Below are 24,323 nucleotides of genomic sequence, written 5' to 3'. Positions count from 1 at the left end.
TTAAAGGCCAATAGGTCGTATCCGGCCCATGTGTAAAAGGTAATGTTAACTTCGGCTACACCAAAGTGTCGTTCTACTTACCCATTACATTCATTCTCTTGTTAGTAGAAGAATTCAATTCGTATTGTATTGTACACACAAGTAACTTGTTGTGAAATCCTCTTACTGCGGTAAAAGACACATTACTGCAGGTAACATTTCCGTCAAAATTGTCTGTGAATGTCGTAGCCAATAGAATGCCAAGAGACCATAAATACTTCACTGGCTCCGTGGAATAAGTTAATGTCACACAGCATTGAGCTGAAAATGTCTCATTCTCCATAACATATCTGGTAGAGGCTATAATCGGTCCATCTAAGAACACAAACAGTCAGTTTAGAAAAGGGTAGCGGATAAAGGAATATTCTGCAAACAGTTTTCTATTAGCTGAGGTTGATTACGGTACATGTTTAAGTTGCTATAAGTATTATGTCAACACAATCTCATACCATGTTTTATCACATTGATATGATTGTATAAAAAATTGCTATAATTTGAAAGAAGTATCTGGCGATAGCAGAACGTATGATTACATGGGAGCTGTTGAGTTGAAATAGTCATTGTCTTCCTTCATAATATTTAAATAAGTTATCTATAAAGAAAAACAATATTTCTACATAAACCACAAAGCCAGTCAAGATAGATCACACCCAATAAGCAATATATTGAATTCGGGACAAGATATTGAGATGGTGTTTTTACGGTGCAAACTTTTTATCTTTAATATACTTTTCACATACAATCTGTCACCAAAATATCCCTCTAATATTGGAAAATGATAAATAATCTTACAAACCTTGTACGTTTATTTTCCAATACTGGAACATCGGTTTACCAACGAAAGTATGAACAGCTTTACAGTAGTATTCCCCAGCGTCTCCAACACGAACTTTCTGTATTCCTAATAAAGCAGTTTCTTCTTGTTCATTTATTGTATAGACGCGTCCATCTATACGAAAATCAAGGGATATTGCTGGCTCGTGTTTAAATAAATGATTCCCGTTTTTATACCATATTACATAATAATCACGGTCAGGAAAATTAAACGAACATGTTATTTCCGTAGAGAATCCAACTTTAGCCAATCTTGTTTGTCTTTGGACCGTGTTTTGTTTGTCTATAAAAAGAAGAAATAATCTCTCTTGAAACACAGGTCATAACAAAAATATCTCACGCAGAAATGTTTGTTTCATTAACATTTTACACAAAGGAAAAAAAAAAATTATATTTACCTGACATTGCCTGTTTTAGTCCTGATATTATAATATACAGAAACATCCATGGGATGATTAGTTTTCTAAGTATCAACATTTTAGCTTTGCTTTTTATTTTGCGTAGTTTCGTTCCGCTCTTACGCCTCGTCAAGTATTGCATCACTCCTGTGAATGTACATGATTATAACTCAACGGACTACTCCATACTGTTGCAACAATGTGACCTTCGCATAACACTACTTCAAACATTTGTTCGAAAAGCTTTACCGAACAGTCATTTTTACGCACGCGCACCTGGATGAGTACATGACTTGCCTTCTAGCACAAAAGCGTTATCGAAATTAAAGGCGTTGGCAGTTTTATTAAGCTTCTTGTTTTCGATTCGTCAATTTCAAATAAAAATATACGGATGATTAACAGTTACCATCATGACTGAATAAATTATTTTTCAAGCGTCAAATTATTTGAGCATAAATGGTGTACTAGGAATACATGCGTTAGTCTGAATATTATAAACCACAGTCAAACAGGGCTATTGGGAATCAACTTCAGATGTTGCTTACACTTTTGAATAAATTACACCGATCTTACACGGTGACATAAAGATTGGAAGTGATTATTCTGCATCGGAATAAAGAAGGTTTATATTCAATTTGCTAGACATGGCATCAACTGCTCATTTCAGCTTAAACATATTGCTGATGTTTGCTTATAGAATGACAGTGATTTAAAGCATAATAATTTCCACAATGAAGAACTATCTCGTTATGTAAAAGACAATTGGCATAACATAGTTATCAACCGTTCATTTCAGCTTATACTGACTGCTGAAAATTTACTCGTAGTATTGTTGTCAGTTTTAGCATAAAGTCAAGCAAACAATATATCGCCATTTCAAAATAACAATGAATAACATCGTTTTCTTGCCACAAGTTATGATATTTTGGTTAAAAGTTTTGTGGTTTCTCTTGGCCATTTGACAATTTAGAGGTAATTGTACAAGGTAGTTGGTTAATATTAAATTTGTTTACGTTGATAAACTTCAATGAAAAAGTTATTAATCTAAGAGTCGAACAATATATGTCAGGTTTATTACCAGTCCGTGACGGTGTGAGGCTAAACAGCTTCTTTTGTTGCAAAGTTTCTATATAGCCCAACATTGAAGTCTTTTGTTGTTTTTCTTTTAACTTATTATTAATGCGTAATCTGTTCAAGAGCTATTCAGTCGAAATGAAAATGCTCAAGCTTCTTCCTGGATAGACATCAATCAAAATCAATCAATCATTTACAGAAACAATTAGGCAAGATGTTATTGCAAACACCCTTCATGAACTATGGAGCTACATAGTAGCATATGGGATTCATATCATAATAGTAAATTCAGACCATGTATTAAAGCCAAAGTGCACAAAACAGCATTTTCCCTATGCAGTTGAGGATCGACCTTTGTAGTAAATATGATGATGAGTTTTTATCATAGTTAACTTTACAATGTTGCATGTCTATTCAATTTTGTTCTAATATTAAATGCCATTTTTTTCTAGTACTTGACATAATGTTTTTAATTATTCTTTAGTAATTATACAATAGTAAATAAACAATAGAAGAAAGCTGATGCTTTTGTTGGCGAAGGTATAACTGCAACCTCCAACAGCACAGAATTGTGACATTTCGGGGGAAAAGAAGTAATATCGTTGTTGTCATTGGCAGCTCAAGTATACAGTTTTACACACTTAAAGCAATGTTGTGAGTGTGGTACACCAAAGATGACATTACATGGTTATCTGATGTCTTAGGAATGTTTCAGGAATATCTGCAATAGATTTCCTAAAAAGCTGACTTTTCTTCCAATTTTTCACGTCCAAAATTGCTTTGTAATTGAAGTGAGTTGAGGATTACATAAATGCAAAATGGTGTGATTTTATGTTCATCAAAAAGTCTCCATAGTGTATTTTAATTTTTTTCTGTCTCTGTTCCATCTCTCTCGACTATTATAAGTCGAGATATGGAGGTTATGACGGTAAACTGGTAAACATTATTCAATTAAATTAAACTGGACAGGGTTCATTGTTTGCATTCATGCCCTATATCTCGTAAATCGATTTGCAAATCGTATATTTCAATAAATGTTTGCATTCATTTTGTAGTTTATTTTGCAACCATCAATATATTTCAAGCAAATTGCAGTTTGTAAAACACATACAAATGATTCTCGTTAATATTGCAAACTTAAGTGTATAGCCAATTATACTTGAACCTATACTTCTAAGATAAGAAAGTGTTGGTGCCTGGTCAGTCGAAACGTCTGGAAAATTGGCTGCTGGATTGAAAATGCAATTGAATACCAATGCATTTGACAATATATTACAAGAAGTGCAAGCGAGAGATTTTTTTTCTTTTATCATGAAAGACAAGAAAGTACATTTAAAGTTTCACTGTTTCACAATTACTACTAAAAATACTACAAATAACACGAAGGAATAACATGTTGATGGCGGAAAACTCTAATGATTTAATGTTTGCCAAGTGGAATACTGTACACTTTTTATTGTATTGTTTCTAAGGGATCATATCGAAAGTTGAACATTTGTATTTGATCTGTTAGATATAGGGAAAAAATCGTTCAGTGATTACAGAGGCACATTAGTTATAAATGTTTTTGCATTGTTGAGCCTATCGTGTAACAGAAAGTGCTGTTTCGCTTTCGGATTTAAAAAAAAAAAACAGGCTTTGTTCTACTATTTGCATTTTAACGACCCCATACTTTGTGCGGGTTAAGCTTTGTCTTTGACTTCCTTGTTTCAGAGGAGGTCGAGTGTCGCCAAGTCTGTTTTTACCTCCATGGTTCAGCCAAACTAGCGTTCGAAAGAGAAAAATCTCTTACAAGACTGCGAACAACCTTTTATGTCAACACGTTTAATACCAAAACGTACATATTTCTCCCGAGGTTATAAAAGCAGGAAGTGTTTACGATTGCCTAATGCTTACAGTTATACAAGTACATTTATCATCTTGCAAAGCACGCTAATGAAAGTTCTAACAACATGTTAATAATCTATTACTATGAATTGTATTGCAACTAGCTCATAGTTGTTGTTAATGAACGAACTGGTATCTCAAAATACGGAGGAGGCATCGGTTTAGTCTGACACTTAAATTCAACCATGTCCATCAGATACATGTATGGGTATAGCGACACACCGTACCGTCAGGATTCCTCTAGGGACAAACATGTATGCAAATTATCACATGAAATTGTCATTTTGACCTCTGGTCATCTCAAATGACCTTTTATCCTCTGCAAAACGCTGGATGTTTGTTGCACTCATTTAGCCGGGTCTCAAAACCATGTACAATGTGTGTTCAAGTTCCAATTATGTAGTTATAGTGCGTACAGACATTTAGACTTTTCCAAGCTTAATAACGATGCGCCTATTACAATGATTTATGTGGATCTACATACAACATATGAAAAACAATTCAAGCTTGACTTACATAGTTATTGCATATATGTTTTCAAACTTCCACGTTTGTTGACCTCAAATGACATCTGAAGTCTATTATATACAAAATATGTCAAGTAAAGTCAAATGACCTTTGAACTGTATATTATAAACAATGTGTCAGGTAGTTACTAAGGGGGACCTGCATACAGCGTAAAAGGTCCATTCAACCAGTACTTTTAATCGTTATTGTTACCCAAATTACATTATACTTTGACTCTGTTGAACTCTAAGAAAGAGCTTTTATGTGAATACAGAACTTACATAAGTCTTATAGTCACCCACGTGTATGTTCATGTATGGAAAAATCATCCAAGTGTTCCTTTCAGCGTAACCATCAAGTAACCATCAGTTGACAAGTTTTTATTTTTGACCTCAAATAACATTTCATCTCCACCAATTTCAATTCCCTTTTTGTACTCATCAAGGGGAATGTTTCAATCTGTACTTCTATAGCTATATTGCTAACAGAGTTTTCAGATTTTGACCTGTTGTGGACTCAATTGACCTTGAATTTCTCCAATAAGAATCTTGCATTCACTAAGTGGTATTTAACATATTATTATATACTAAAAACATACATACATATATACATTCATAATAACATACTTAAAACGAAGATGAGCAACCATGCACTTTTTTATTAAAGTTTATGATCTCGCGTCAGCGCACACAAATACACACGTGAGTATGTAGCAGAAAGATTGAAGCAAATGACAAACATTTTTCTGTTTCACCAGTCTGGTCTGGTGGCACCATGTTTTTAAACATACAGTTAAGCTAATAAAAGATCAAATTTAAGAGGGCAGTGTGCAAGAATCAAATTTAACCCCCTGAATCTGTAGACGAAACCAGTAAAAGTGAAACAATATATACCCTAGAAGCAAAATAAAAACTTCATGGAAAGCCAAGGCCTTAAAGGATAAATGCTCTGACATATTTTAGACTTTTTAACAACAAAACGTGCAGCGGTGTCATTTTTCGCAGAACAATATTTAGAGTAGAAGCATCTGCGACTATTACGTCCCTGCTACATCTTACAAAAATATAAATGCTACACAAAGCAATATATACTGCCTAAGCTACCAAAAATATACTGCTTTAAGAATAAACCTCGTATAGTGCACCTCTTACTTTGAAGTGTACACTTACAAATTATCAAGCTAACGTTATACGTGCACAGTCATTTAGGGCAGTATTAAGACATGTGAAGGCCCGTGGGCAACCTTCATAAGTGGAAACAGATATCAACCCAGTGAACGCCGTCCTGGGGGAGGGGTCAAAGGGGAGGGGTGCTTTTTTTTGGAATAATTAATGGTGCTTAGATGCAAAATGGTGCAGTCAAGTTTGATTTTTGATGTAAATTTATGTTCACGAATTTTCGTTACGGTATGTAAGCTTGTTTGCCTGCCCAATTTTCAGTTCATGTAAACAGGTTGCTACCACCTCTCTCAGTACAAATTAACAGGTTGCTACCACCCCTACCGTATGCAAATTGACAGGTTGCTACCACATCTCTCAAAATCTGTGAATTCAAATACCGTTTCAGTCCGTGACTTGGTGATATCTATTGCGCAATATTGTATTTTTTTGACTGCCTAATGCTTCCACATTTGCAAATTTGATGTGACCTTTTTGAATTGGCAATTTTTTGAGCCAAACACTGTCAAAATCGGTTGGGAGCAGGAACCTAGCGGAAGGTGATGACAGGCGCAATGTCAGGGTGTACTGCAACGTTTCAAAACCAACCAATAACCTAGTTCTAAAGAATAGACGTTGAGATTGATGACTTAAGTTATTAGGCTATTCATGTTTGTCTTCCGACAGGAAAACACACAATTAGCTGTTTCTACCATTCACAAAGAGATCCAATTACAATTGAATCTGGCTTGTGTATATGTAGATTACGTAAAACACGCGCAATATTATTTACAATGAACATACGCCTACTTTTCCCTTTCCTTATATTTTTTTCTTGAAATTCATTTCATTATTTGGAGGCCCCTTGTTGTGGAGGCCCATGGACAAACTGTCCACGTTGCCCATTCCTAAATCCGGCCCAGCTGTGAATGCAGTCTTACAAAAAATATTTGCTGGTGTTATGTAACAACACATGATGGTTGGTCTACACATAAGTCAATTTTCAAAAATCAATTCGTGATTTTAGATCATTCTATTTGTTCACAGGAGCCTTTGACGGAGGAATACAGTACTGCTGCCCAAGTCTGAAAACTGACCAGATGTGATATATGTGAACTAGCTAGAAAGTGTTGTAATGAGTGGTTATGAAGAGGAGGTATGTTAGCACGCATGTTTACCATTTTTTGTTTTGAATGAGTTTCAGCATTACTCTGCAAACCTTTATTATAAACCCTTTGATCACATTTCTGAGATACAACACACAAGTTCACTTCCAGTGCAATTTCAATATATGGTTCAGTGTACTGTCAACACAACGGGACAAGACGATGCAATTGGTTCCCTTTTTCAAAGCAACTTTATAAGTAACTGTTGAATTGAGTAACTGGTGAATTGAGTATCTGTGGCGCCGTGTGTGGCAGCCTGTAATTTTGCTCTCGTCTTTTTAACGATTTTAGACATATTTCAAGAGTTCTGTCTCATGATTTTGATATTTGCAATATATACGAGGCAAAAAGGTGCAGCCGTCACGCTGCAGTGGCATCTTGCAGGCCTGCAGATAGACTTGCATACTCCTCTACAACACTGAAAGCTATTGGAAGTTCATTTCTGGCGCACAAAAAAATGCTCCTTTGTTATCAGATGAAGTGCTTTCTACTGTTAAGCGGCTTGGATTATCTGCTAAAAGACGTAGTTGTAGAGGTGGTAAAAAGGAGTTCAAAACCTGGGATTTTAACAACGGTGTCATAATCAATAATCTGATTCAGATAAGAATTAATGAGCCAAAATCTCCAGTTTCTTCTAAGAAACTTAGATTCAGTACAGTGAATTGTCGTTCATTAAGGAACAAAATTCCAGCCTTTCTTGATTTTATCTTTAACACAAACATTAACATTTGTACAGTTACAGAGACTTGGTTCAGTGAAAATGATAGTGTACTTCGTGCCCAGTTGAACACAGACGGATTTAGTTTCCTTGATGTACCGAGGGTGGGGCGACGTGGAGGAGGAACTGGCATTTTATTCAATTCAAATCTTTCGGTTAAAAATGTACACTCTGGTGAATATATTTCATTTGAATATTCTGTATGGACCGTGAGTTATCTAACTATTCATACTATATATCGTCCTCCTTACTCGGAGGTACATCCAGTGACTGTCTCAACATTCTTAAACGATTTCAATGATTATTTGGAGGTTTCCGGTAGCGTGGATAAAAATATTGTTATCTGTGGTGACTTCAACATTCACTTAAATGATGCGGAAAATAATGAAGTGATGAAGTTCATTGATTTGTTGAACACGTTTGGCCTTTCTCAAAAAGTAAATACAAACACCCATACTTCTGGAAATACACTGGATTTGATTTTATCTAGGAGAAATGACGATGTCATTATAACTGAGCCAATTAGTGAATATTTCATTTCTGATCACTGCTTTGTTACCTGCGATATTGACTGCCCAAAACCTGATATTACCAGAAAAACTGTTAAATTCAGGAAAATTGCAGATATAAACAATGTCAGTCTTGCTCATGACTTACGGATAATGGCTAACTCCGCGATGGATATTGATGATGTTAATCAACTTGTGCAATTTTATAATGTGTCGCTTACCAGCATTTTAGAAAAACATGCCCCTTTAAAAACGAAGACTATCACAATTCGACTACCATGGTACACAAGTGACTTGAAGGAATTAAAGCTTCAGAGGCGGCGTGCTGAACGGAGATGGCGCAAGACAAATGATTTATCCGATTTTCAAGTATTCAGATCACTAAGAAAGCTTTGTTCCCAAAAACTACAGAAATCAATGTTTAATCACATTAATGACATGGTAAATGAGTGCGGACGTGATAGCAAAAAGTTGTTCAAGCTTGTGAATAATCTTACTGGACGAGCTAAAGTTAATCAATTTCCTGATGAGAATGCGGACGTTCTTGCATCCAAATTTTGCGATTTCTTCGCGCAGAAAATTGAAGACATCAGGAAAGAACAAGCTCAACATGAAGTATACAAGCCAACTCTTACTTATTGTGGTAAAGCTTTTGATCAATTTTTTCAAGTTTCAGAGGACGATATCAGGAAAATAATTACACAATCTAAAAATACTCATTGTCGCCTTGATCCCTTTCCAACAAAACTGATAAAGGATAATATGGATTCTTTTGTTCCAGTTATTGCTAAAATTGTGAACCTGAGTCTCGCTTCGGGATGCTTCGGTGATCAATGGAAGCATGCTATTGTTTTACCTCTACTTAAAAAAAACAAGGTCTTGACCTATCGTATGGAAATTACCGCCCGGTTAGCAATCTCAGTTTTGTGTCCAAAATCTGTGAAAAGGCTGCCTTATCACAATTTTGCGATCATATGGAACAAAATAATTTACTGCCTTCGTGTCAATCGGCTTATAGGAAGACTTCAGCACTGAAACAGCTTTGCTCAAAGTGTGTAATGAAATTTTGTGCAATATGGACAATAACCATGTTACAATGATGGTTATGCTGGATCTTTCTGCAGCTTTTGATACTGTGGACCATGACATTTTGCTGAGTGTTCTTGATCAAAACTTTGGTACTAAGGGGATGGCTAAATCATGGTTTGATTGTTATTTAAGACCACGCACACAAAGTGTTCAGGTTGGTGAATGCATTTCTACGAAATCCACCATCCACCAGGGCGTGCCACAAGGATCTTGTGCTGGCCCTGTTTACTTTACGGCTTATGCAAGTACTTTATATCATACAATCTCCAGTCACCTTCCCGAGGTCATGGGGTATGCAGACGATCACGCCCTGTACCTAAAATTCAAACCAGGTAATTCCGACTCTGAACTTTGTGCTCTAAATGCTATGGAGAGTTGTTTATTGGACGTTAAGGCTTGGATTAATATGTGTCGCTTAAAAATGAACGATACCAAAACTGAATTTCTTATCTTTGGTTCACGAATTCAACTTGCAAAACTTGAAATTGATTGTATTAACGTGGACTCATCTATTATTAATTGTGTAAATGATGTGAAGTATCTTGGCGTTTATTTGGACAACACCATATCAATGAAAAAACATATAAATGGAAAATGTAAAATCGCTAGTTTTAACTTGTATAATATTAGAAAATTACGTAAGAATCTTTCAACTGATTCTACTCGCACTTTAGTTCAGGCACTTGTCACATCACATTTTGATTATTGTAACTCTTTGTTTTATGGTCTTCCCAGTTCTTCCCTTAATAAGTTACAGCGTGTACAAAATATGGCTGCCCGTATCATCCTAAATTTGAACAAATATGACAGTATATCTTCTGCTTTTAAACTTCTCCACTGGCTTCCGATAAAGAATCGTATCGATTTTAAAATTTTATTACTCACTTATAAGGCGCTTCACAGATCTGCACCATCTTATCTGAAAGACCTTCTTAAATCACGATCAGTGAGCTACTCCATACGATCTCATGACAGTTTGATTTTAACTAACCCCCGCACTCGCTGCAAGTCCCTTGGTGACCGTTCTTTTTGTGTCTGTGCCCCCAAATTGTGGAATGCACTCCCATTTTCTATTCGCAATTCAAGTACTGTAAGTTCATTTAAATCCAGTCTTAAGACTTTCATTTTCACACGTGTATATAATTAATCTAGTTTTACTTATTGTCTCATTCTTTTTGTATTTATCTCTTACTATTGTTTTATCCTATTTTCTGATTTTGTGGCATGGTATATACTGTCTTCATTTTCTCCATCGTTATTGGATTTGTTTAGTCTTTTAGGGTAATCTGTTTTTAAGATTTTTACCTCTTTCTTATGATTAACATGGTTTCTTAATTTTCGTTAAGTTTTATACCTTTACTCTTTTAAGTTTGTACAGCGCCATAGCTTATGTTTTTACATATATATGTGCGCTTTAGAAATGTTTAAATAATAATAATAATAATAATAATAAAAATAATAATAATAATAATAATAATAATAATAATAATAATAATAATAATAATAATAATAATAATAATAATAATAATAATAATAATAATAATAATAATAATAATAATAATAATAATAATAATAAATAATAATAATAATAATAATAATAATAATAATAATAATAATAATAATAATAATAATAATAATAATAATAATAATAATAATAATAATAATAATAATAATAATAATAATAATAATAATAATAATAATAATAATAATAATAATAATAATAATAATAATAATAATAATTTGAAAACACTTGTGTAAATTCGAGGGTAAAATGGGCTGTGCAAAAGTCACTGTAGACCATTTCTCCTTACCTCCCTCAAGTTTCATGTTCTCAAGCTTTCATATTTTCTTCTGGGTAATTTTCCACTCAGGTGAAGGAACACTGGTTAGGACTCAATTGGAGGAAGGAAGGTCCAGCAGGCAATGACATCCTCAGAACCAACGTCCCCAACATCCGTGTGGCCTTTAGATATGAAACTTTATGCCAAGAACTTCAAATTATAACAAATGCCACTAAGATCTCAGATGCCTTAAAGACTTGAATCCTGAAGAAATGACAAATTGTTATTAATTCAGACTCTTTTCTCTTTCTTTGTTCTGTTAACATTAATACATTTAATCCTATCCAAAGGTAAACATTTCTCTCAGGTACGAACTGTAATGTGTTTGTAGAAAAAACAAAATCTGAATTTTGTGCTTTGAATTGACACATTAGGAGGAGGATTTATCTGAAATAGTTTGTTTATTTATGGCAACAAATTTGCACCAGGAACAATTGAGTTATGCCATGGAGGTAAAAATGGTTATGCAAAACCCTAAAAAGGAAATTATAAAACACATTTCTTTAAAGTTATTCAACACATCGGTTGTAGTAGTTGAAGAAATGCATAATAAATTGATTATTAGGAACAACCAAATAGCTAGTTATGACATTTTTAATGCTATTTTCTACCACTCAAGGTCTTCCAGGAAATGTAACTTGGCACTTCACTAGTAAATTGTTATCATTATGTTTCACTCCTTACTAGAGTTGTAGTATAAGTGCAACGGCATAAATGTGCGTACAAGTAAAAGTTACATAGCTCCAAGCAAGAATATGAGAATGTAATCTTGCTAGAGTTATAAAATGGATATGAGAAAAAAATCCATGAATGATAGTTTGATGCCATACGAGTCTGAATTGACTTACTACAAATTCCCTACCTACATCAATATATACTGATAAACAATTAACCGTAGAAACTAGTAAAATACAGGCAATGTCTGTAACAATGTAGCTTCCTAGAAGTCCTCTAGAGAATGTATTGTTATATTGCAGTTTAATATGATTACATATATTATATTGTCTATTGCGTACAGTACTATAAAGATTTGTTCCACACAGTGCGTTAATGCTACCTCAATGTTATTAGTATCATGCTCTGCCAATTTTATTCATTTTTTATTATAAGTTCTTACATGTTTTGTATCCATAATATTATTTTTTTATTAGCCTGATTTACTGTTGCATGAGGGAAGGAGATAATATGTGCCTTCTGATGTATTCAAGATGCATGGATATGTTTTGTACTCGTTTTTAATTCACAGTTAATATGAAACTTTATATAAAATGGAGTTTATTCACGAAAATAAATAAATGTAAAATAAATGTGACTTATTCTTGTATCATAATAAAGTTCAGATTCGTTTATTGATTAGAGTTGATAATTCAACTGCTGAAAGTCTTGTTATTCAGAAGAGAACCACACGTATTGATGTAAAATATATACACTTTATAATTAAATTATTTCAATAGCGCCACCATTTTAATCACAGCGTATGATTTAGCCGATTAGAGTACTACATGAATGGATACACACACAAGAAGGCAGTTTCAGTAAACAGGTTGTGAAGTTATATATCTATTCCTCGTTCAACATTCGCGAATGAGTAACTGCTACCTATTCATTTACTCATTCTAGAAGGTACCATAATGCATCTTGCCCAGTCCAAAGAGTTTTTGACCAATTCAAATGACAACTACTTCATCATTACTTAAATTAATGTAACGGGACCTGAAAAAAAAAAACACTTTACTCCCTAATCAAGACTAGTACGCCTTGGACCACCTAACCAATGGGTCATATGAAATCTTAAAACATTGTAGAAGGGTACCATCATGCGTCTTGCCGGTCCAAAGAGTGCTTGACCAATTAAAATGACCACTAAATTATCACTTCGTAAATGAATGTAATAGGCCTAGGACCTGAAAACTCCTTAAGACCCTAATCCAAACCAGCACGCCTTGGACCACCCAACCAATGGGTCATATGAACTCTAATGCCAATGTAGAAAAGTGCCATAATGTGTCTTGCCCGGTCGCGGATATTTTTTTCCCAAACTGAACTGACACTAAAATTATTTCCTCGATTCTGATTGGCTTTCAGCGAACACGGGAGATACTTAGGTATTCAACATGGATCCCTCCATACTCTGTTCGATATCAGTATGATCAACACGAACATATTCAAGATATTCAAATTAGCAACTTTCCAAAACTTTTTGTAGATATATATGAATGAAAGTATAGAGCGTTCTTAACACAATGAAGCAACTATTCCCAACTATTGCGCCCATTATAAGCAGTCCTCGATCGTTTGTTTACTCGCTTGACTCCGCTCTACACAACACATTAATGTAAACAATTGTACTGTGTATACTATACAACACAATAAAACACAGTGCATTTGTAATTGTATGCATTTAGTCGATATACATATGTACGAGCGTCTTGCTCGGTCCAAAGAGTGTTTGACGAATTAAAATGACCACTAAACCATCACTTAGTAAATGAATGTAACGGGACCTGAAAAATTCCTGAAGACCCTAATCAAACCAGCACGCCTTGGACCACCCAACCAATGGGTCATATGATCTCTAATGACAATTTAAAAGAGTACCATAATGCGTCTTGCTCGGTGCAAAAAGTGTTTGACCAATTAAAATGACCACTAAATCATCACTTCACAAATGAGTGTAACGGGACCTTACAAACAAACCGTAAGGCCATAATCAAAGCCAGCACTCATCGGACCACCCAACCAATGGGTCATATGAATTCGAAGGACATTGTTGAAGAGTCCCATAATGTGTCTTATCCGGTCCAAAGAGTATTTGACCAAATTCAAATGACTAATGCACAATCATTACCCAGTAGATCCAACAATATTTTGCTTTTTTTGAATTTTTACTCTACTTCTGTACCGGTGTGGTGATATAAAACAAAAGCAACACATTTAGCGCGCAAGTTTAATGCTAACTGGTGGTTTACGATCATCAGCATACAAAGTTTCCTTCCCATTCCGAAGAAACACACACGCACTTTTTTTTGGGGGGGGGGAGGGAGGTGAACCTTAGCGCAACTTCATTTCTCAGAATGAAGTGAATTCTGTAAACTGGCAACCGTTTTTTTTTTTTAATTATTCGTTCATAGAACTTAATTTCATTTCTTTTATTGGTTTCACACGGCAAATATTTACAGATTAAAAGAACACAGAAGTTTTCTTGCCTCTCTCCTTGAAAGTGGATGTGAACGCTGTTACCCCCTTCGTATTTTCTGAAATATTCCACTGCTACATTCTAGAGCTGACAAAGAAAATCAGTCATCTCGGGTCAAGCGGAGATAAACTTACTAACTTTAATAGTTTATTTAGCAAAATATTCTTCAAGTGAAATAGTTCTACCCAGACATACATTGTATGTCGAAATCTCTTTCTGATTTATTTATGATCTCCATTAGTCATAGTTGGTAATGAACCAATCCAAGTTACCCTATTGTGCCATTCTATGCATTTTAATTGTATCGTGTTCCCATGTGCTTGTTCTTTCTCTAGCGATTTTTCAATAGAAAGTTTATATTTGAGTGTAGAAAGCAGATTCACCATAAGAAGTTTCACTAGGTTTATTCCAACTGAACATGACCAGAGTTAGTGTGAGTTTTTAGTAAATTTCCTTATATTCAGTTTTACCTAAATATTAATTATAACTTCCATAATCTTACTATACAAATTTTACTCAATACACAATACACATTCAATCCATTAACAAAAGTGCCAGATATTAAGTCAATTTAGCGTTTGTTAAATTAAGTCAAAATTACACTTTCTAATCACTTACAAGTGTATTTAATGTATTAATTCTTCGGTAAATATAAATTAGGCTATATGATGAGTCAATAATAGAAGTATAGTAGTCAGGAGAATTATTACATGCTTAATATCCACCCACTCCTCCCCATTTATTCTCTGATTGGGTTGAAATGTACTTGCAGAAGAGAAATTTTCATGCCAAAATTACTTTAATCTGGTAGAATTGATACACTTTTACCAATCTATGTGCAAAGATGTTCCATTTCACTATTACTCAATACTTCATAACACAAATGTGAAGGAGCGGAACAAAGGACCATGCGTTCTGATTGTAATTGAATGATTCATTCAAGATGTTTCCTAGAAGTTTTCTCTCATAAAAGAGCGCTTGTGAACATGAGGCTCGAACTAATTGATACCGATGTACGAACTGACTGCCTATTATTATTAACGTCCATGGAATAACCTTTAAAAGGCTAAGAGTTCATATTTATCATAGCGTGATTGCTCCCTTGCGTCGAACAATTAACATTCTTAAGTGATAGATAACTGAAAGAATCTGCAGCATGTTGATAGTTAAACTGCTTTTGACATTTGTATTCCCAAGTGAATTAAATATCGAAAAGAGTCACAATTTCCTTCTTTCCTTCTACGAATGTCTCTAACCCACGTTAGAAGACTTAAAGTGACATTGTTTAATGTTTGAACGTTACTGCATCTGCCATTAATGCATGAGAGTCCTAAGAGGTTTATTTCTTGATTGTTTGTACGGCTGCAAGCTTCAGTTGAGCTTTTATGACAGTGCATGCCTGCTACAAACTGCAAAACTTGCTACACCCCTGGAAAGATGCTGCATCTATGCAATTGTGTTCAAATAAATGCCACATTGCAATTTTCCACTTTGATTAGGCCTGAAATTTCGTAAGTGATTTGCGCAAGTTAAAGTATTATATATGCTGACATATCGATGAATTCGGAATTCATTTAGAAGTAACTTTCTAAAATTGTAAAAAACTTTCCGACATAATTTTGCCATATATAGGAAATGAGTTCTATATTTTTCTTTCCTTGAGGGTCCAAAGTGCAATTTGTAATGCTACCGGTTGACACTGAACGCACGATACATAACATACGAGATGGACATTAATTTAAGAAGTGATGATGCAGTGGTCGTTTAAATTGGTCAAGCACTCTTTGGACCGAGTTCAACGCATTATGATACTCTTCTAAAATGTCCTTAGAGTTCATGTTACCCATCGGTTTGGTGATCCAAGCGTGCTGGATGGATTAGGGCATAATGCTTTTTCGTGGTCCCGTTTTAGGTAGTGATGATTTTGTGGTCATATCAATTGGTCAAGCACTCTTTGGACCGGGCAAGAAGCACAATGTATTTAGAGTTCATATATGACAGGTTGGTTGGGTGGTCCAAGGTGTCCTGTTCTTGATTAGGGCCCAAAACCTTTTTATTCGTTGTGCCGTCATATTAATTTAATAAATTATGATTTAGTGGTCATTTTCATTGGTCAAGCACTCTTTGGACCGGACAAGACGCATTATGGTACCCTTCTACAATGTATTGAGAGTTCACTTTACAGGTTGGTTGGGTGGTCCAAAGCGTGCTGGTCTTGATTAGGGCCCAAATGATTTTATTCGTTGTCCCGTTACACTAATTTTATTAAGTGATGATTTAGTGGTCATTTCAATTGGTCAACCACTCTTTGGACCGGGCAAGACGCATTATTAGACACTTCTGCAATGTTTTTAGAATTCATATGACCCATTAATAAGGTGATCCAAGGCGTGCTAGTCTTGATTAGGGCCTCAAGTGATTTTTTCAGGTCCCGTTAAATTAATTTAAGAACTGATGAAGTAGTGGTCATTTGAATTGGTCAGGTATGGTTTCTAATGGGGCAGTTGAGGAACATCGAGAATTATTATGTATTGTCCAACTGTTATATAGTGAAACTTTTGATCTCCGTGTACTGTATACCAGGGCCCTTTTAAGAATATTTTCATGGGTGGACCATTTCCCCAAAGGAACCATCTTGACACTTTGTAAGCGGAACGCCACCATCACTTGGCGTGTAATGTAGAACGATTTGATTTGCTAAAATGAAAGTGTAAAATCGGTTTGTAGAGGGAAAATGGACTTCACGTTACTTTCCAAGCTCTGCTTTATTCATCGTTTTACACAGGTAAGTGAAGATATAAAAGCACGCTAGGGCATTCTGATGGTAGCCATAGCCTAGCTGTTTAATAAATTAATTTGTAGGTTTGTATTTTTAATATTGTTCGTCACGTCTAAAATATACCTAATTTGGGGGGGGGGGGTGAGCAGCGTGGGTGGTCCGTAAAGGTGTGGCGGCCCCTAGTTAGCAAGAAAGGCCCAGGTTTATTCGTACATTCAGTGGCCCAATATTAGTAAAACATTGGCTCACTGATATAGTGGCTAACAATGAAGCTGATAGAGGCCTACCTAAAACACATAGACGTAATAAATACATTTATGAACAGTAGAATATTAGCCAGCCACACTGTTCACGCATGTTAAATCTTGGGAGCTTTCTAGGTGTGTAACATATCTGTCTCACGCATCTCCTCAATAGGCGAGGCGGCAATGGCTGAAGTCTCAAGGAAGGAAGAACAAAGTACACAAAATATTTCCAAACACAAGCGATAACAATTGACAGAGTAAATTATAGAAATTATTATATTTATAGATCAGAAAAATCACATAGCAGATCTAAATTCAGAAAAACAATGCTAAAACTAAGTTAAAAAGCGCATCCTGTTCAAGTGTTTACTTTATTGTAGGCCTACGTTCACTTAGGAAGTGGAAGTTGAATTCAGCGGGTAGTTTGGGCTTGACTGAAATATATAAACATGACAGGTTGAAAACAAAGAGTTGGTGTGAATTAATAACCTCCCCCTCCCCCTCAATGACCACTTTTATACCATGACTTACATTTGGTGTAGAGTAAATACAAACCAAAATTCACATGCAATGAAAAGGATAAGGTGGATATCTACCCCAACAGGTGATACTAAAAATAACAAGCAGAGTAGGTTTTAAAGATATTTTTTTTAGTAACTCCTGTCTGAGGTTTAAAATTTTGTTATAAAAACATCGCTATCAATCCTTTAATGGTGTATTAGGACGCATCGAATTTACGGAATACAACATGCACATTTACGCATTAATGTATTTACTGAAACAAACCAATTGCTTGGGAAAATTATATAAATCACTAAGGTGTTGTATAGTGTTGATTAGATTGATAAGGACTTGTGTTTAATTCATGAAGCCGATGTGTTGGAAATATCGACATAAAAATATACCTTGAAAGGGAATATATAAAAGAGATGTCTAACTCTGTTTCAGTATTCACATTAATGTTACAAAATTGTTAATAGGGTTGTGAAATAAGTGTTTAGATTTATCCTGTGTACAAATTTAGCTGGAAAAGTTATAGAAAATGTAAATTTTGATCGTTTAGCAATATTTGATATTTCACATGACAATTGAAACAATGGGATTTGTTTAAAACGCCGATGGAACGTATTGTCGAGATGATTCCAGCAGATAACAGAGGTCTTTCACCATTAGTTACCAGTCTTTTTCTTCGTTTGCTTTTCATTAGACCCAACCCTATGTGGAACAATTATAAAACATGAAAACGTTTTGGATATGCTTAATACCAAGTTGCAAGGGTGAAAAAACAGGAGCTTAAGAGACAGGTGGGGAAGAAAGGGGCATTCTTATCAATGTACAGTTTCATATTCCTCATAATACTTAAAGTATAGTTTAGAGGGAAAAACAAAATAATCTTATTAAAGCATTTCAAAACAGCTAGAATGGCCTGCTTAGTAGCGTATGAGCATATCTCTTTGAAGTAAGAGTAATAACGCGGAAGACATGTTTACAAACCTTCTCAAAGTACGGCAATATATATTTTTACAAATACTTTTCAAGTTTTCTCTTTGGAAGGGAGGTATTGTGGTGGCATTGTAACTGTGTTGATATTTTCTCTGATGGTAACAAGTAACGAATGAAATTAGTGGAGTTAATGTTTGCTTGCTTGAGGTATAGCCATTGACAAGTGAATTTTATTTCATAGCTTCACAATATTGATACTGTTCTGAAGACCCCTGCATTACATCTACTCCGAAGTGCATCGCTTTTGAAGAATTGCCCAATGAAAAGAAGAATTGGATAAAATGTCACGTCGCGACACGATTCTAAAAGTTTGCTATATTGAATTGGAATGTGTACCATTAAGATCATGTTCCTTGTACATAATCACTGTTCCAACTTTCGGCTAAGGTATACGTCTTTATGAGGCAAATATAGTTGAGAAGTGTTGAACATCTCCAAGCAAGTCTTTATCTAATACCCACCAATACTGACAAACAAGCACATGAAGAACCTCTCAAATTACTGACTTGATCTGAGAATTTATATATAATTTATTTGTACTTTTTTACTTCCAATGAGGTTTTATATTCACAATCAACCGAGAAAGGCATGTGAGCCAAGGCGGATAAAGAAGAATAAGTAACGCTACTGATAATTAAAAACGTAATATGAACCTACAGTTACATTACGAAATGCAGAGTTCAAGCTGCTATAGCTTAGTAAACCTGCCTCCTGCCCTGTCCCATTCTCTTGGTAGTTTTGTTACAAGAATAAAAATCAAACCTGCTATTTGTCTTTTCATCGGTGCTACATTAGTGTTATCAAATTACTGGAATAATGACTTTTGTCATATTGAGTAAAAAAGCTACAATCTGTTAAGGCAGCAAGGAAAGGAGACTAACAATATGAATCGATTATAGGGCATAATGCGTCTCGAGACCACAATTGCATCAGGCAGTATACAAAGGTGACATCCAGTGATTTATTTTCTATCAGTATGTTGCACTTTTGCCATACAGTGAAAAGATATTGTCAGTATAATATATAGGAATTGTGTATGTGTAATGATAACATTTATATCAATCTGACTAGTCTCATGTTATTCAAATATCCTTAAGGACTCATCTGTAGACTCTCGAAAGATGGTCGTTTGTCTATTGCTGGATTCCACATCGATAACATAGCACCAAATCTAAAGAAAGAGAAAAATGTCCACGAAAATACTTTATATTTACTCTTAAACAAAAAAGATCATACATGATCTTCTTTGTCATATAGGTTTTTCTGATTAATGTACTTCCCTAACCAGACTTATTTATTATTTATAAAAGCATATTTATGTTAGCACTTTACATGGTTTGTAGGCCTTTTTGGTATAGTTTCAAGTTAATTGTCACATAATAGATTTATTGGAGAGGGGAGTCACCTCCCTTTGAGACATTTCTAATATTCTATTTTATCGCATGACAAGAAATTATACTTGCATTCCTCCTGCACATGCCATTGCTTGTTCCAAAGTTTCCTTACGTCTCAATTTGTTTTCGATCTCAGCACAGGTTAGACCTCCAAATGGTGTTTCCCTTAGAAATAATAAATAAATTTTACTTCTTGTTCAACTGTCGATTGAAATTGCACACTTCGTATCTGATATACTCTGCATGTGGCTTAATACCGCACATATTTTAACAATTCAGCAGTTGAGATAAAAGTTAAATTCCTCTTTTATTCAATATACTATCAATACAAAAGAGAATTGCAATTTCTACCACAAAATCTCATACAATATCAGTTTACGTGGTGTTATAAGGTTTCATATTCAACAAACTATAATACCATATTATACAAATAATGAATGGTTTCCATTCGTGCAATATTGCAATTATTGCATGAGTTGAAAGATGTTATTTGTTCCATTCAATGAGGCTGCACCTCGTTGAATGGAACAAATTACATCTTTCAACGAATGAAACATTTGCACGGTTGCACGAATGAAAAACATTCATTATTTGTTTAATACAACATTTTATATTAAGATGGGTAAAATGCACTCATGCAACAGATTTTTTGGAACAGACAGGTTTCTCTGCTCTCTGACCATTGAAAAAAGTGTAACCTATGGTTATATTTCATAGAGTGGAATAGAGTGGATTTTGCATGCAGTCAACGAGCAATTGACCAATCAAATGACCAGAAAACAAATAGGTGTTGTATAAAATATAATATGATATAGTTGAGTTTCTCTTAAGTTCCATTTTGTGATAAACTTTAACATACTTTAGCAAAGTAACTTTTAAGCACACCTAAAGAGAAGATTTCCCACAAGACAACGCCAAAAATCCAAACGTCTGACTTCTCCAAATAATTTCCAATAAAGACTGTCTCAGGAACAAGCCATGCTATTGGTGGAATTTTCTGAGCAACAAGAAAAAATATATTGTTTGTTAGCATAACGAATACATATTGTGTCACATACCACGTGATTGTGCATGAGGCCCTACATGACTGCTTTGTCATAAGAAAATGAGATTTGCATTTTGCAGTTAGCGTAATTATTAAGCTAACCCATATTTTTTATCAGAGTTAGAACAATTGCCTACAAACTTATAAAGTTGTTAATGGGCATACGAAAGTAAATTAAAAATAGTTCGTAAGTTCATTTTCACTAAATGTACTTTCTTTATATGATGTTGCATCTGGTACGACCCATATTTTTTATCAGAGTTAAAGCAATTGCCTACAAACTTATAAAGTTGTTAATGGGCATACAAAAATAAATTAACAAAAGTTCGTAAGTTCATTTTCACTAAATGTACTTTCTTTATATGATGTTGCATCTCGTAATACACATGAAACGTTTACCTCCAACGACACATGTTACTGGTTAGAAATGTGAAGTACCTTTGTTACAATGTGGTTTATAACATCTGTGGCTAAGTCTGTAGGCCAGAAATAATACAGTTTACATCTTCCTGTAGAACTGAGTAGTGCTTTCCTAGCTGATAAACCTGGATGTCGTTACTTTCAGTGCGTAAGTAGAGAGGAATAAATATCATTTGAAAAGATGAGAAACTAGTAATAGCAGAGCATACTTCCTGTCCTATAACAACTGTCAAATTTAACATGAGAGCTGAATTTCACTTTCATATCTCATCGGTTCCAAGTTACTTCTCGAAAATAATAGATAACATACACTTTGAACATAGTAGTTTGAACACTGATGATGTTTGAAAGGCACCCCAACCTCGCTTCACACGACCATGGACACCTTTGGAAAAGACCACTTTCAGTTTGAAGTTACAAGCAACTTAATAAATGATAGCGGGTTACACCAGCCCAGCTGCATCATTTTGCATATGTACGAATGTAAAAGTAAACTATATCTAACCTTTCTGGATCTATGGGAGTAAATTCTTTAAAAAAATAAGATGTTGTGACATCTGTTCATTAAACAAATCAAGAGGAACAAGAAAAAAAACAACCATAATGCTGTACCCTTACATTTTGCTTGGCAAGAACGTACATTCCTCCGCACACATCAGCTGCAAATGTGGTTAGCTGTACGTTTTTTTCTCGTAGTTCGGTGGAGCCACCTTATATGAACCACCGGACATCAAAAAGTCCTTTAATGTTCCCGTTTCGATATACTCTAGGTAAATAAAATAAGGCACTGGAAAAGAATTTCATGTAGGCGTTGATCTAAATTGTGCTATGACACATAATTATTTGTGCCGAATGAGAACTATGAGGCCATATCTCACAACAAGATAATTATCAAAATCAAATTGTAAACTAAGTTCCAGGTCTCATTTATAGGTGTGTATAACGTTTCAAGTTCAACTCAAAATGATATTTCGATTAATGTAAATAGGCCAGGAATTCTTACCTCTTTCAAGGGAAACCCCCAGAACTTCAACGATGTTTTTGTGTGTTTTCAACCTAATAACAGTGCTTGCCAAAGCTCGAAAGTTAAGTATTTCTTTCATACACGCATTTTCTGTACAAAAATAGAAATTAACCTACCTGTCTTTAAAGATATTTAAATGTATCAAACATTGAAGGCTTTAACTACGCAGTTGTATCGAATAAGTCTTGTTGAGCCTTTCTCTTGATAGTGTCACATTATATTTAGGTGCAGAGAGGAGTAGTTATACGTTCTATTCTGACTTATAGACATACATTTTTGATATGTAGACAATAGTACTATATGCATATACTTTGACTTAGGATACGTAATCAGGTTATTTATTTATTAGGTGTAGAATTGATCTCTTATCTCATTGACGTTACTTTAACCTTCAAATGGATATTCTCGTCAATATGAATTTGAAGTGTAAAACCTCATAAAACTCAAAAATAATACTATAAATTGCACTTGCTGCTGCTGACGTTGAGCCTTGTAGTAAAAAGTCACAGATTGTGCGTTACCTAAAACAGATTTAGCGATAACTTTCGTAAAGCTTGATGAGCTGTCCCCAGACAAGAGGGTTGCTACCCAGTACGTTAGTGTGCCTTCCCCAGAAAGCTGGAAACTTAACATCGTCGGCACTCAAACATTTTCGTTCGTTCTTACGATTTTAATTTCTTTTCTCTTGTCTACTTTGTCCTGTAGTACAAATAAATGTTACCATTTATTTTAATATCCATGGGTTTGCATTTCTTACTGTTGAATACTAAGGCCTACATAGTTGATTATCAACTTCTTTGTGTGTCACAACATTTATTCAACTTAAAGGAAACTACCATTTTATTCAACAGGATAAACAACATTTCATTCAATAAGGTTTAACCATTAAATCTTTTGCATGTTTAAAGAATATTGATAAATATTTGAACCAAAATATGGCTTTGTCACCAGAGTTCACGACTATTTGTAATTCCTCTTTATTTTGTAAACTTTTCTGGGTTTTTTCATTGACGGTATAAACAGTCGCTTGAGATAACACAACGCAACTCCAGAGTTATTTGAACTCTATGAGACAGTACTTAAATTGGTCACAGGGCATAACGTGTATATTTGCATTAAACATTACTCATCTAAGTGTCCAATAACACAAAATGAAAAACTATGGAAGTGATTACCAATATTAAAAGGCTATGCACGGTTCGATTGAGTTGGAGGGCAATTCTCTTGAACTCATTGCAACTTGTGTATAGCGGTTGTCTAGGGAGGTCTCCCCGTTTCTGAACAACAGATGATATTTCATACAATTTTTAAAATTCGTTGACTGACAAATTGGTTGAAAACTATGATAAAGATATATACATACATTAAACCTGAGATGAAATTTTAAATTATATAGGCACCGTATATAAGTTGAATAGGGTGCAGCCGTAACGTGTTACGTTAACATTAAATAGACAATTGTTGGATATTATTTCATTTCATTGATTAAATTAAGAAA

The 24,323-nt window shown here is 34.6% G+C and overlaps 1 protein-coding gene and 1 long non-coding RNA gene across 2 annotated transcripts in view; one reads left to right on the top strand and one right to left on the bottom strand.

Moving 5' to 3' along the window:
- The window catches only part of LOC139976869 (AMP deaminase 2-like), a 107,399-nt gene extending 95,735 nt beyond the window's left edge, over positions 1–11,664 (top strand). The window contains exon 13 of the mRNA XM_071985732.1: positions 11,250–11,664. Coding sequence (XP_071841833.1) covers positions 11,250–11,420 — 171 coding nt within the window. The 3' untranslated portion in view covers positions 11,421–11,664. The remainder of the gene's footprint in view (positions 1–11,249) is intronic.
- LOC139976823 (uncharacterized) lies at positions 88–1,448 on the bottom strand. The gene is made up of 3 exons (XR_011796281.1): positions 1,272–1,448; positions 836–1,156; positions 88–354 (listed from the first exon to the last, which is right to left on the bottom strand). It is a non-coding gene; the product is annotated as an uncharacterized lncRNA (long non-coding RNA).
- Positions 11,665–24,323: the final 12,659 nt, after the last annotated feature.

Source organism: Apostichopus japonicus, chromosome 12 (assembly GCF_037975245.1).
Source record: "Apostichopus japonicus isolate 1M-3 chromosome 12, ASM3797524v1, whole genome shotgun sequence".
Lineage (NCBI taxonomy): Eukaryota > Metazoa > Echinodermata > Holothuroidea > Aspidochirotida > Stichopodidae > Apostichopus > Apostichopus japonicus.
The sequence above is the reverse complement of the archived record's forward strand: the minus strand, read 5'-3'. Positions and strand labels throughout refer to the sequence as shown.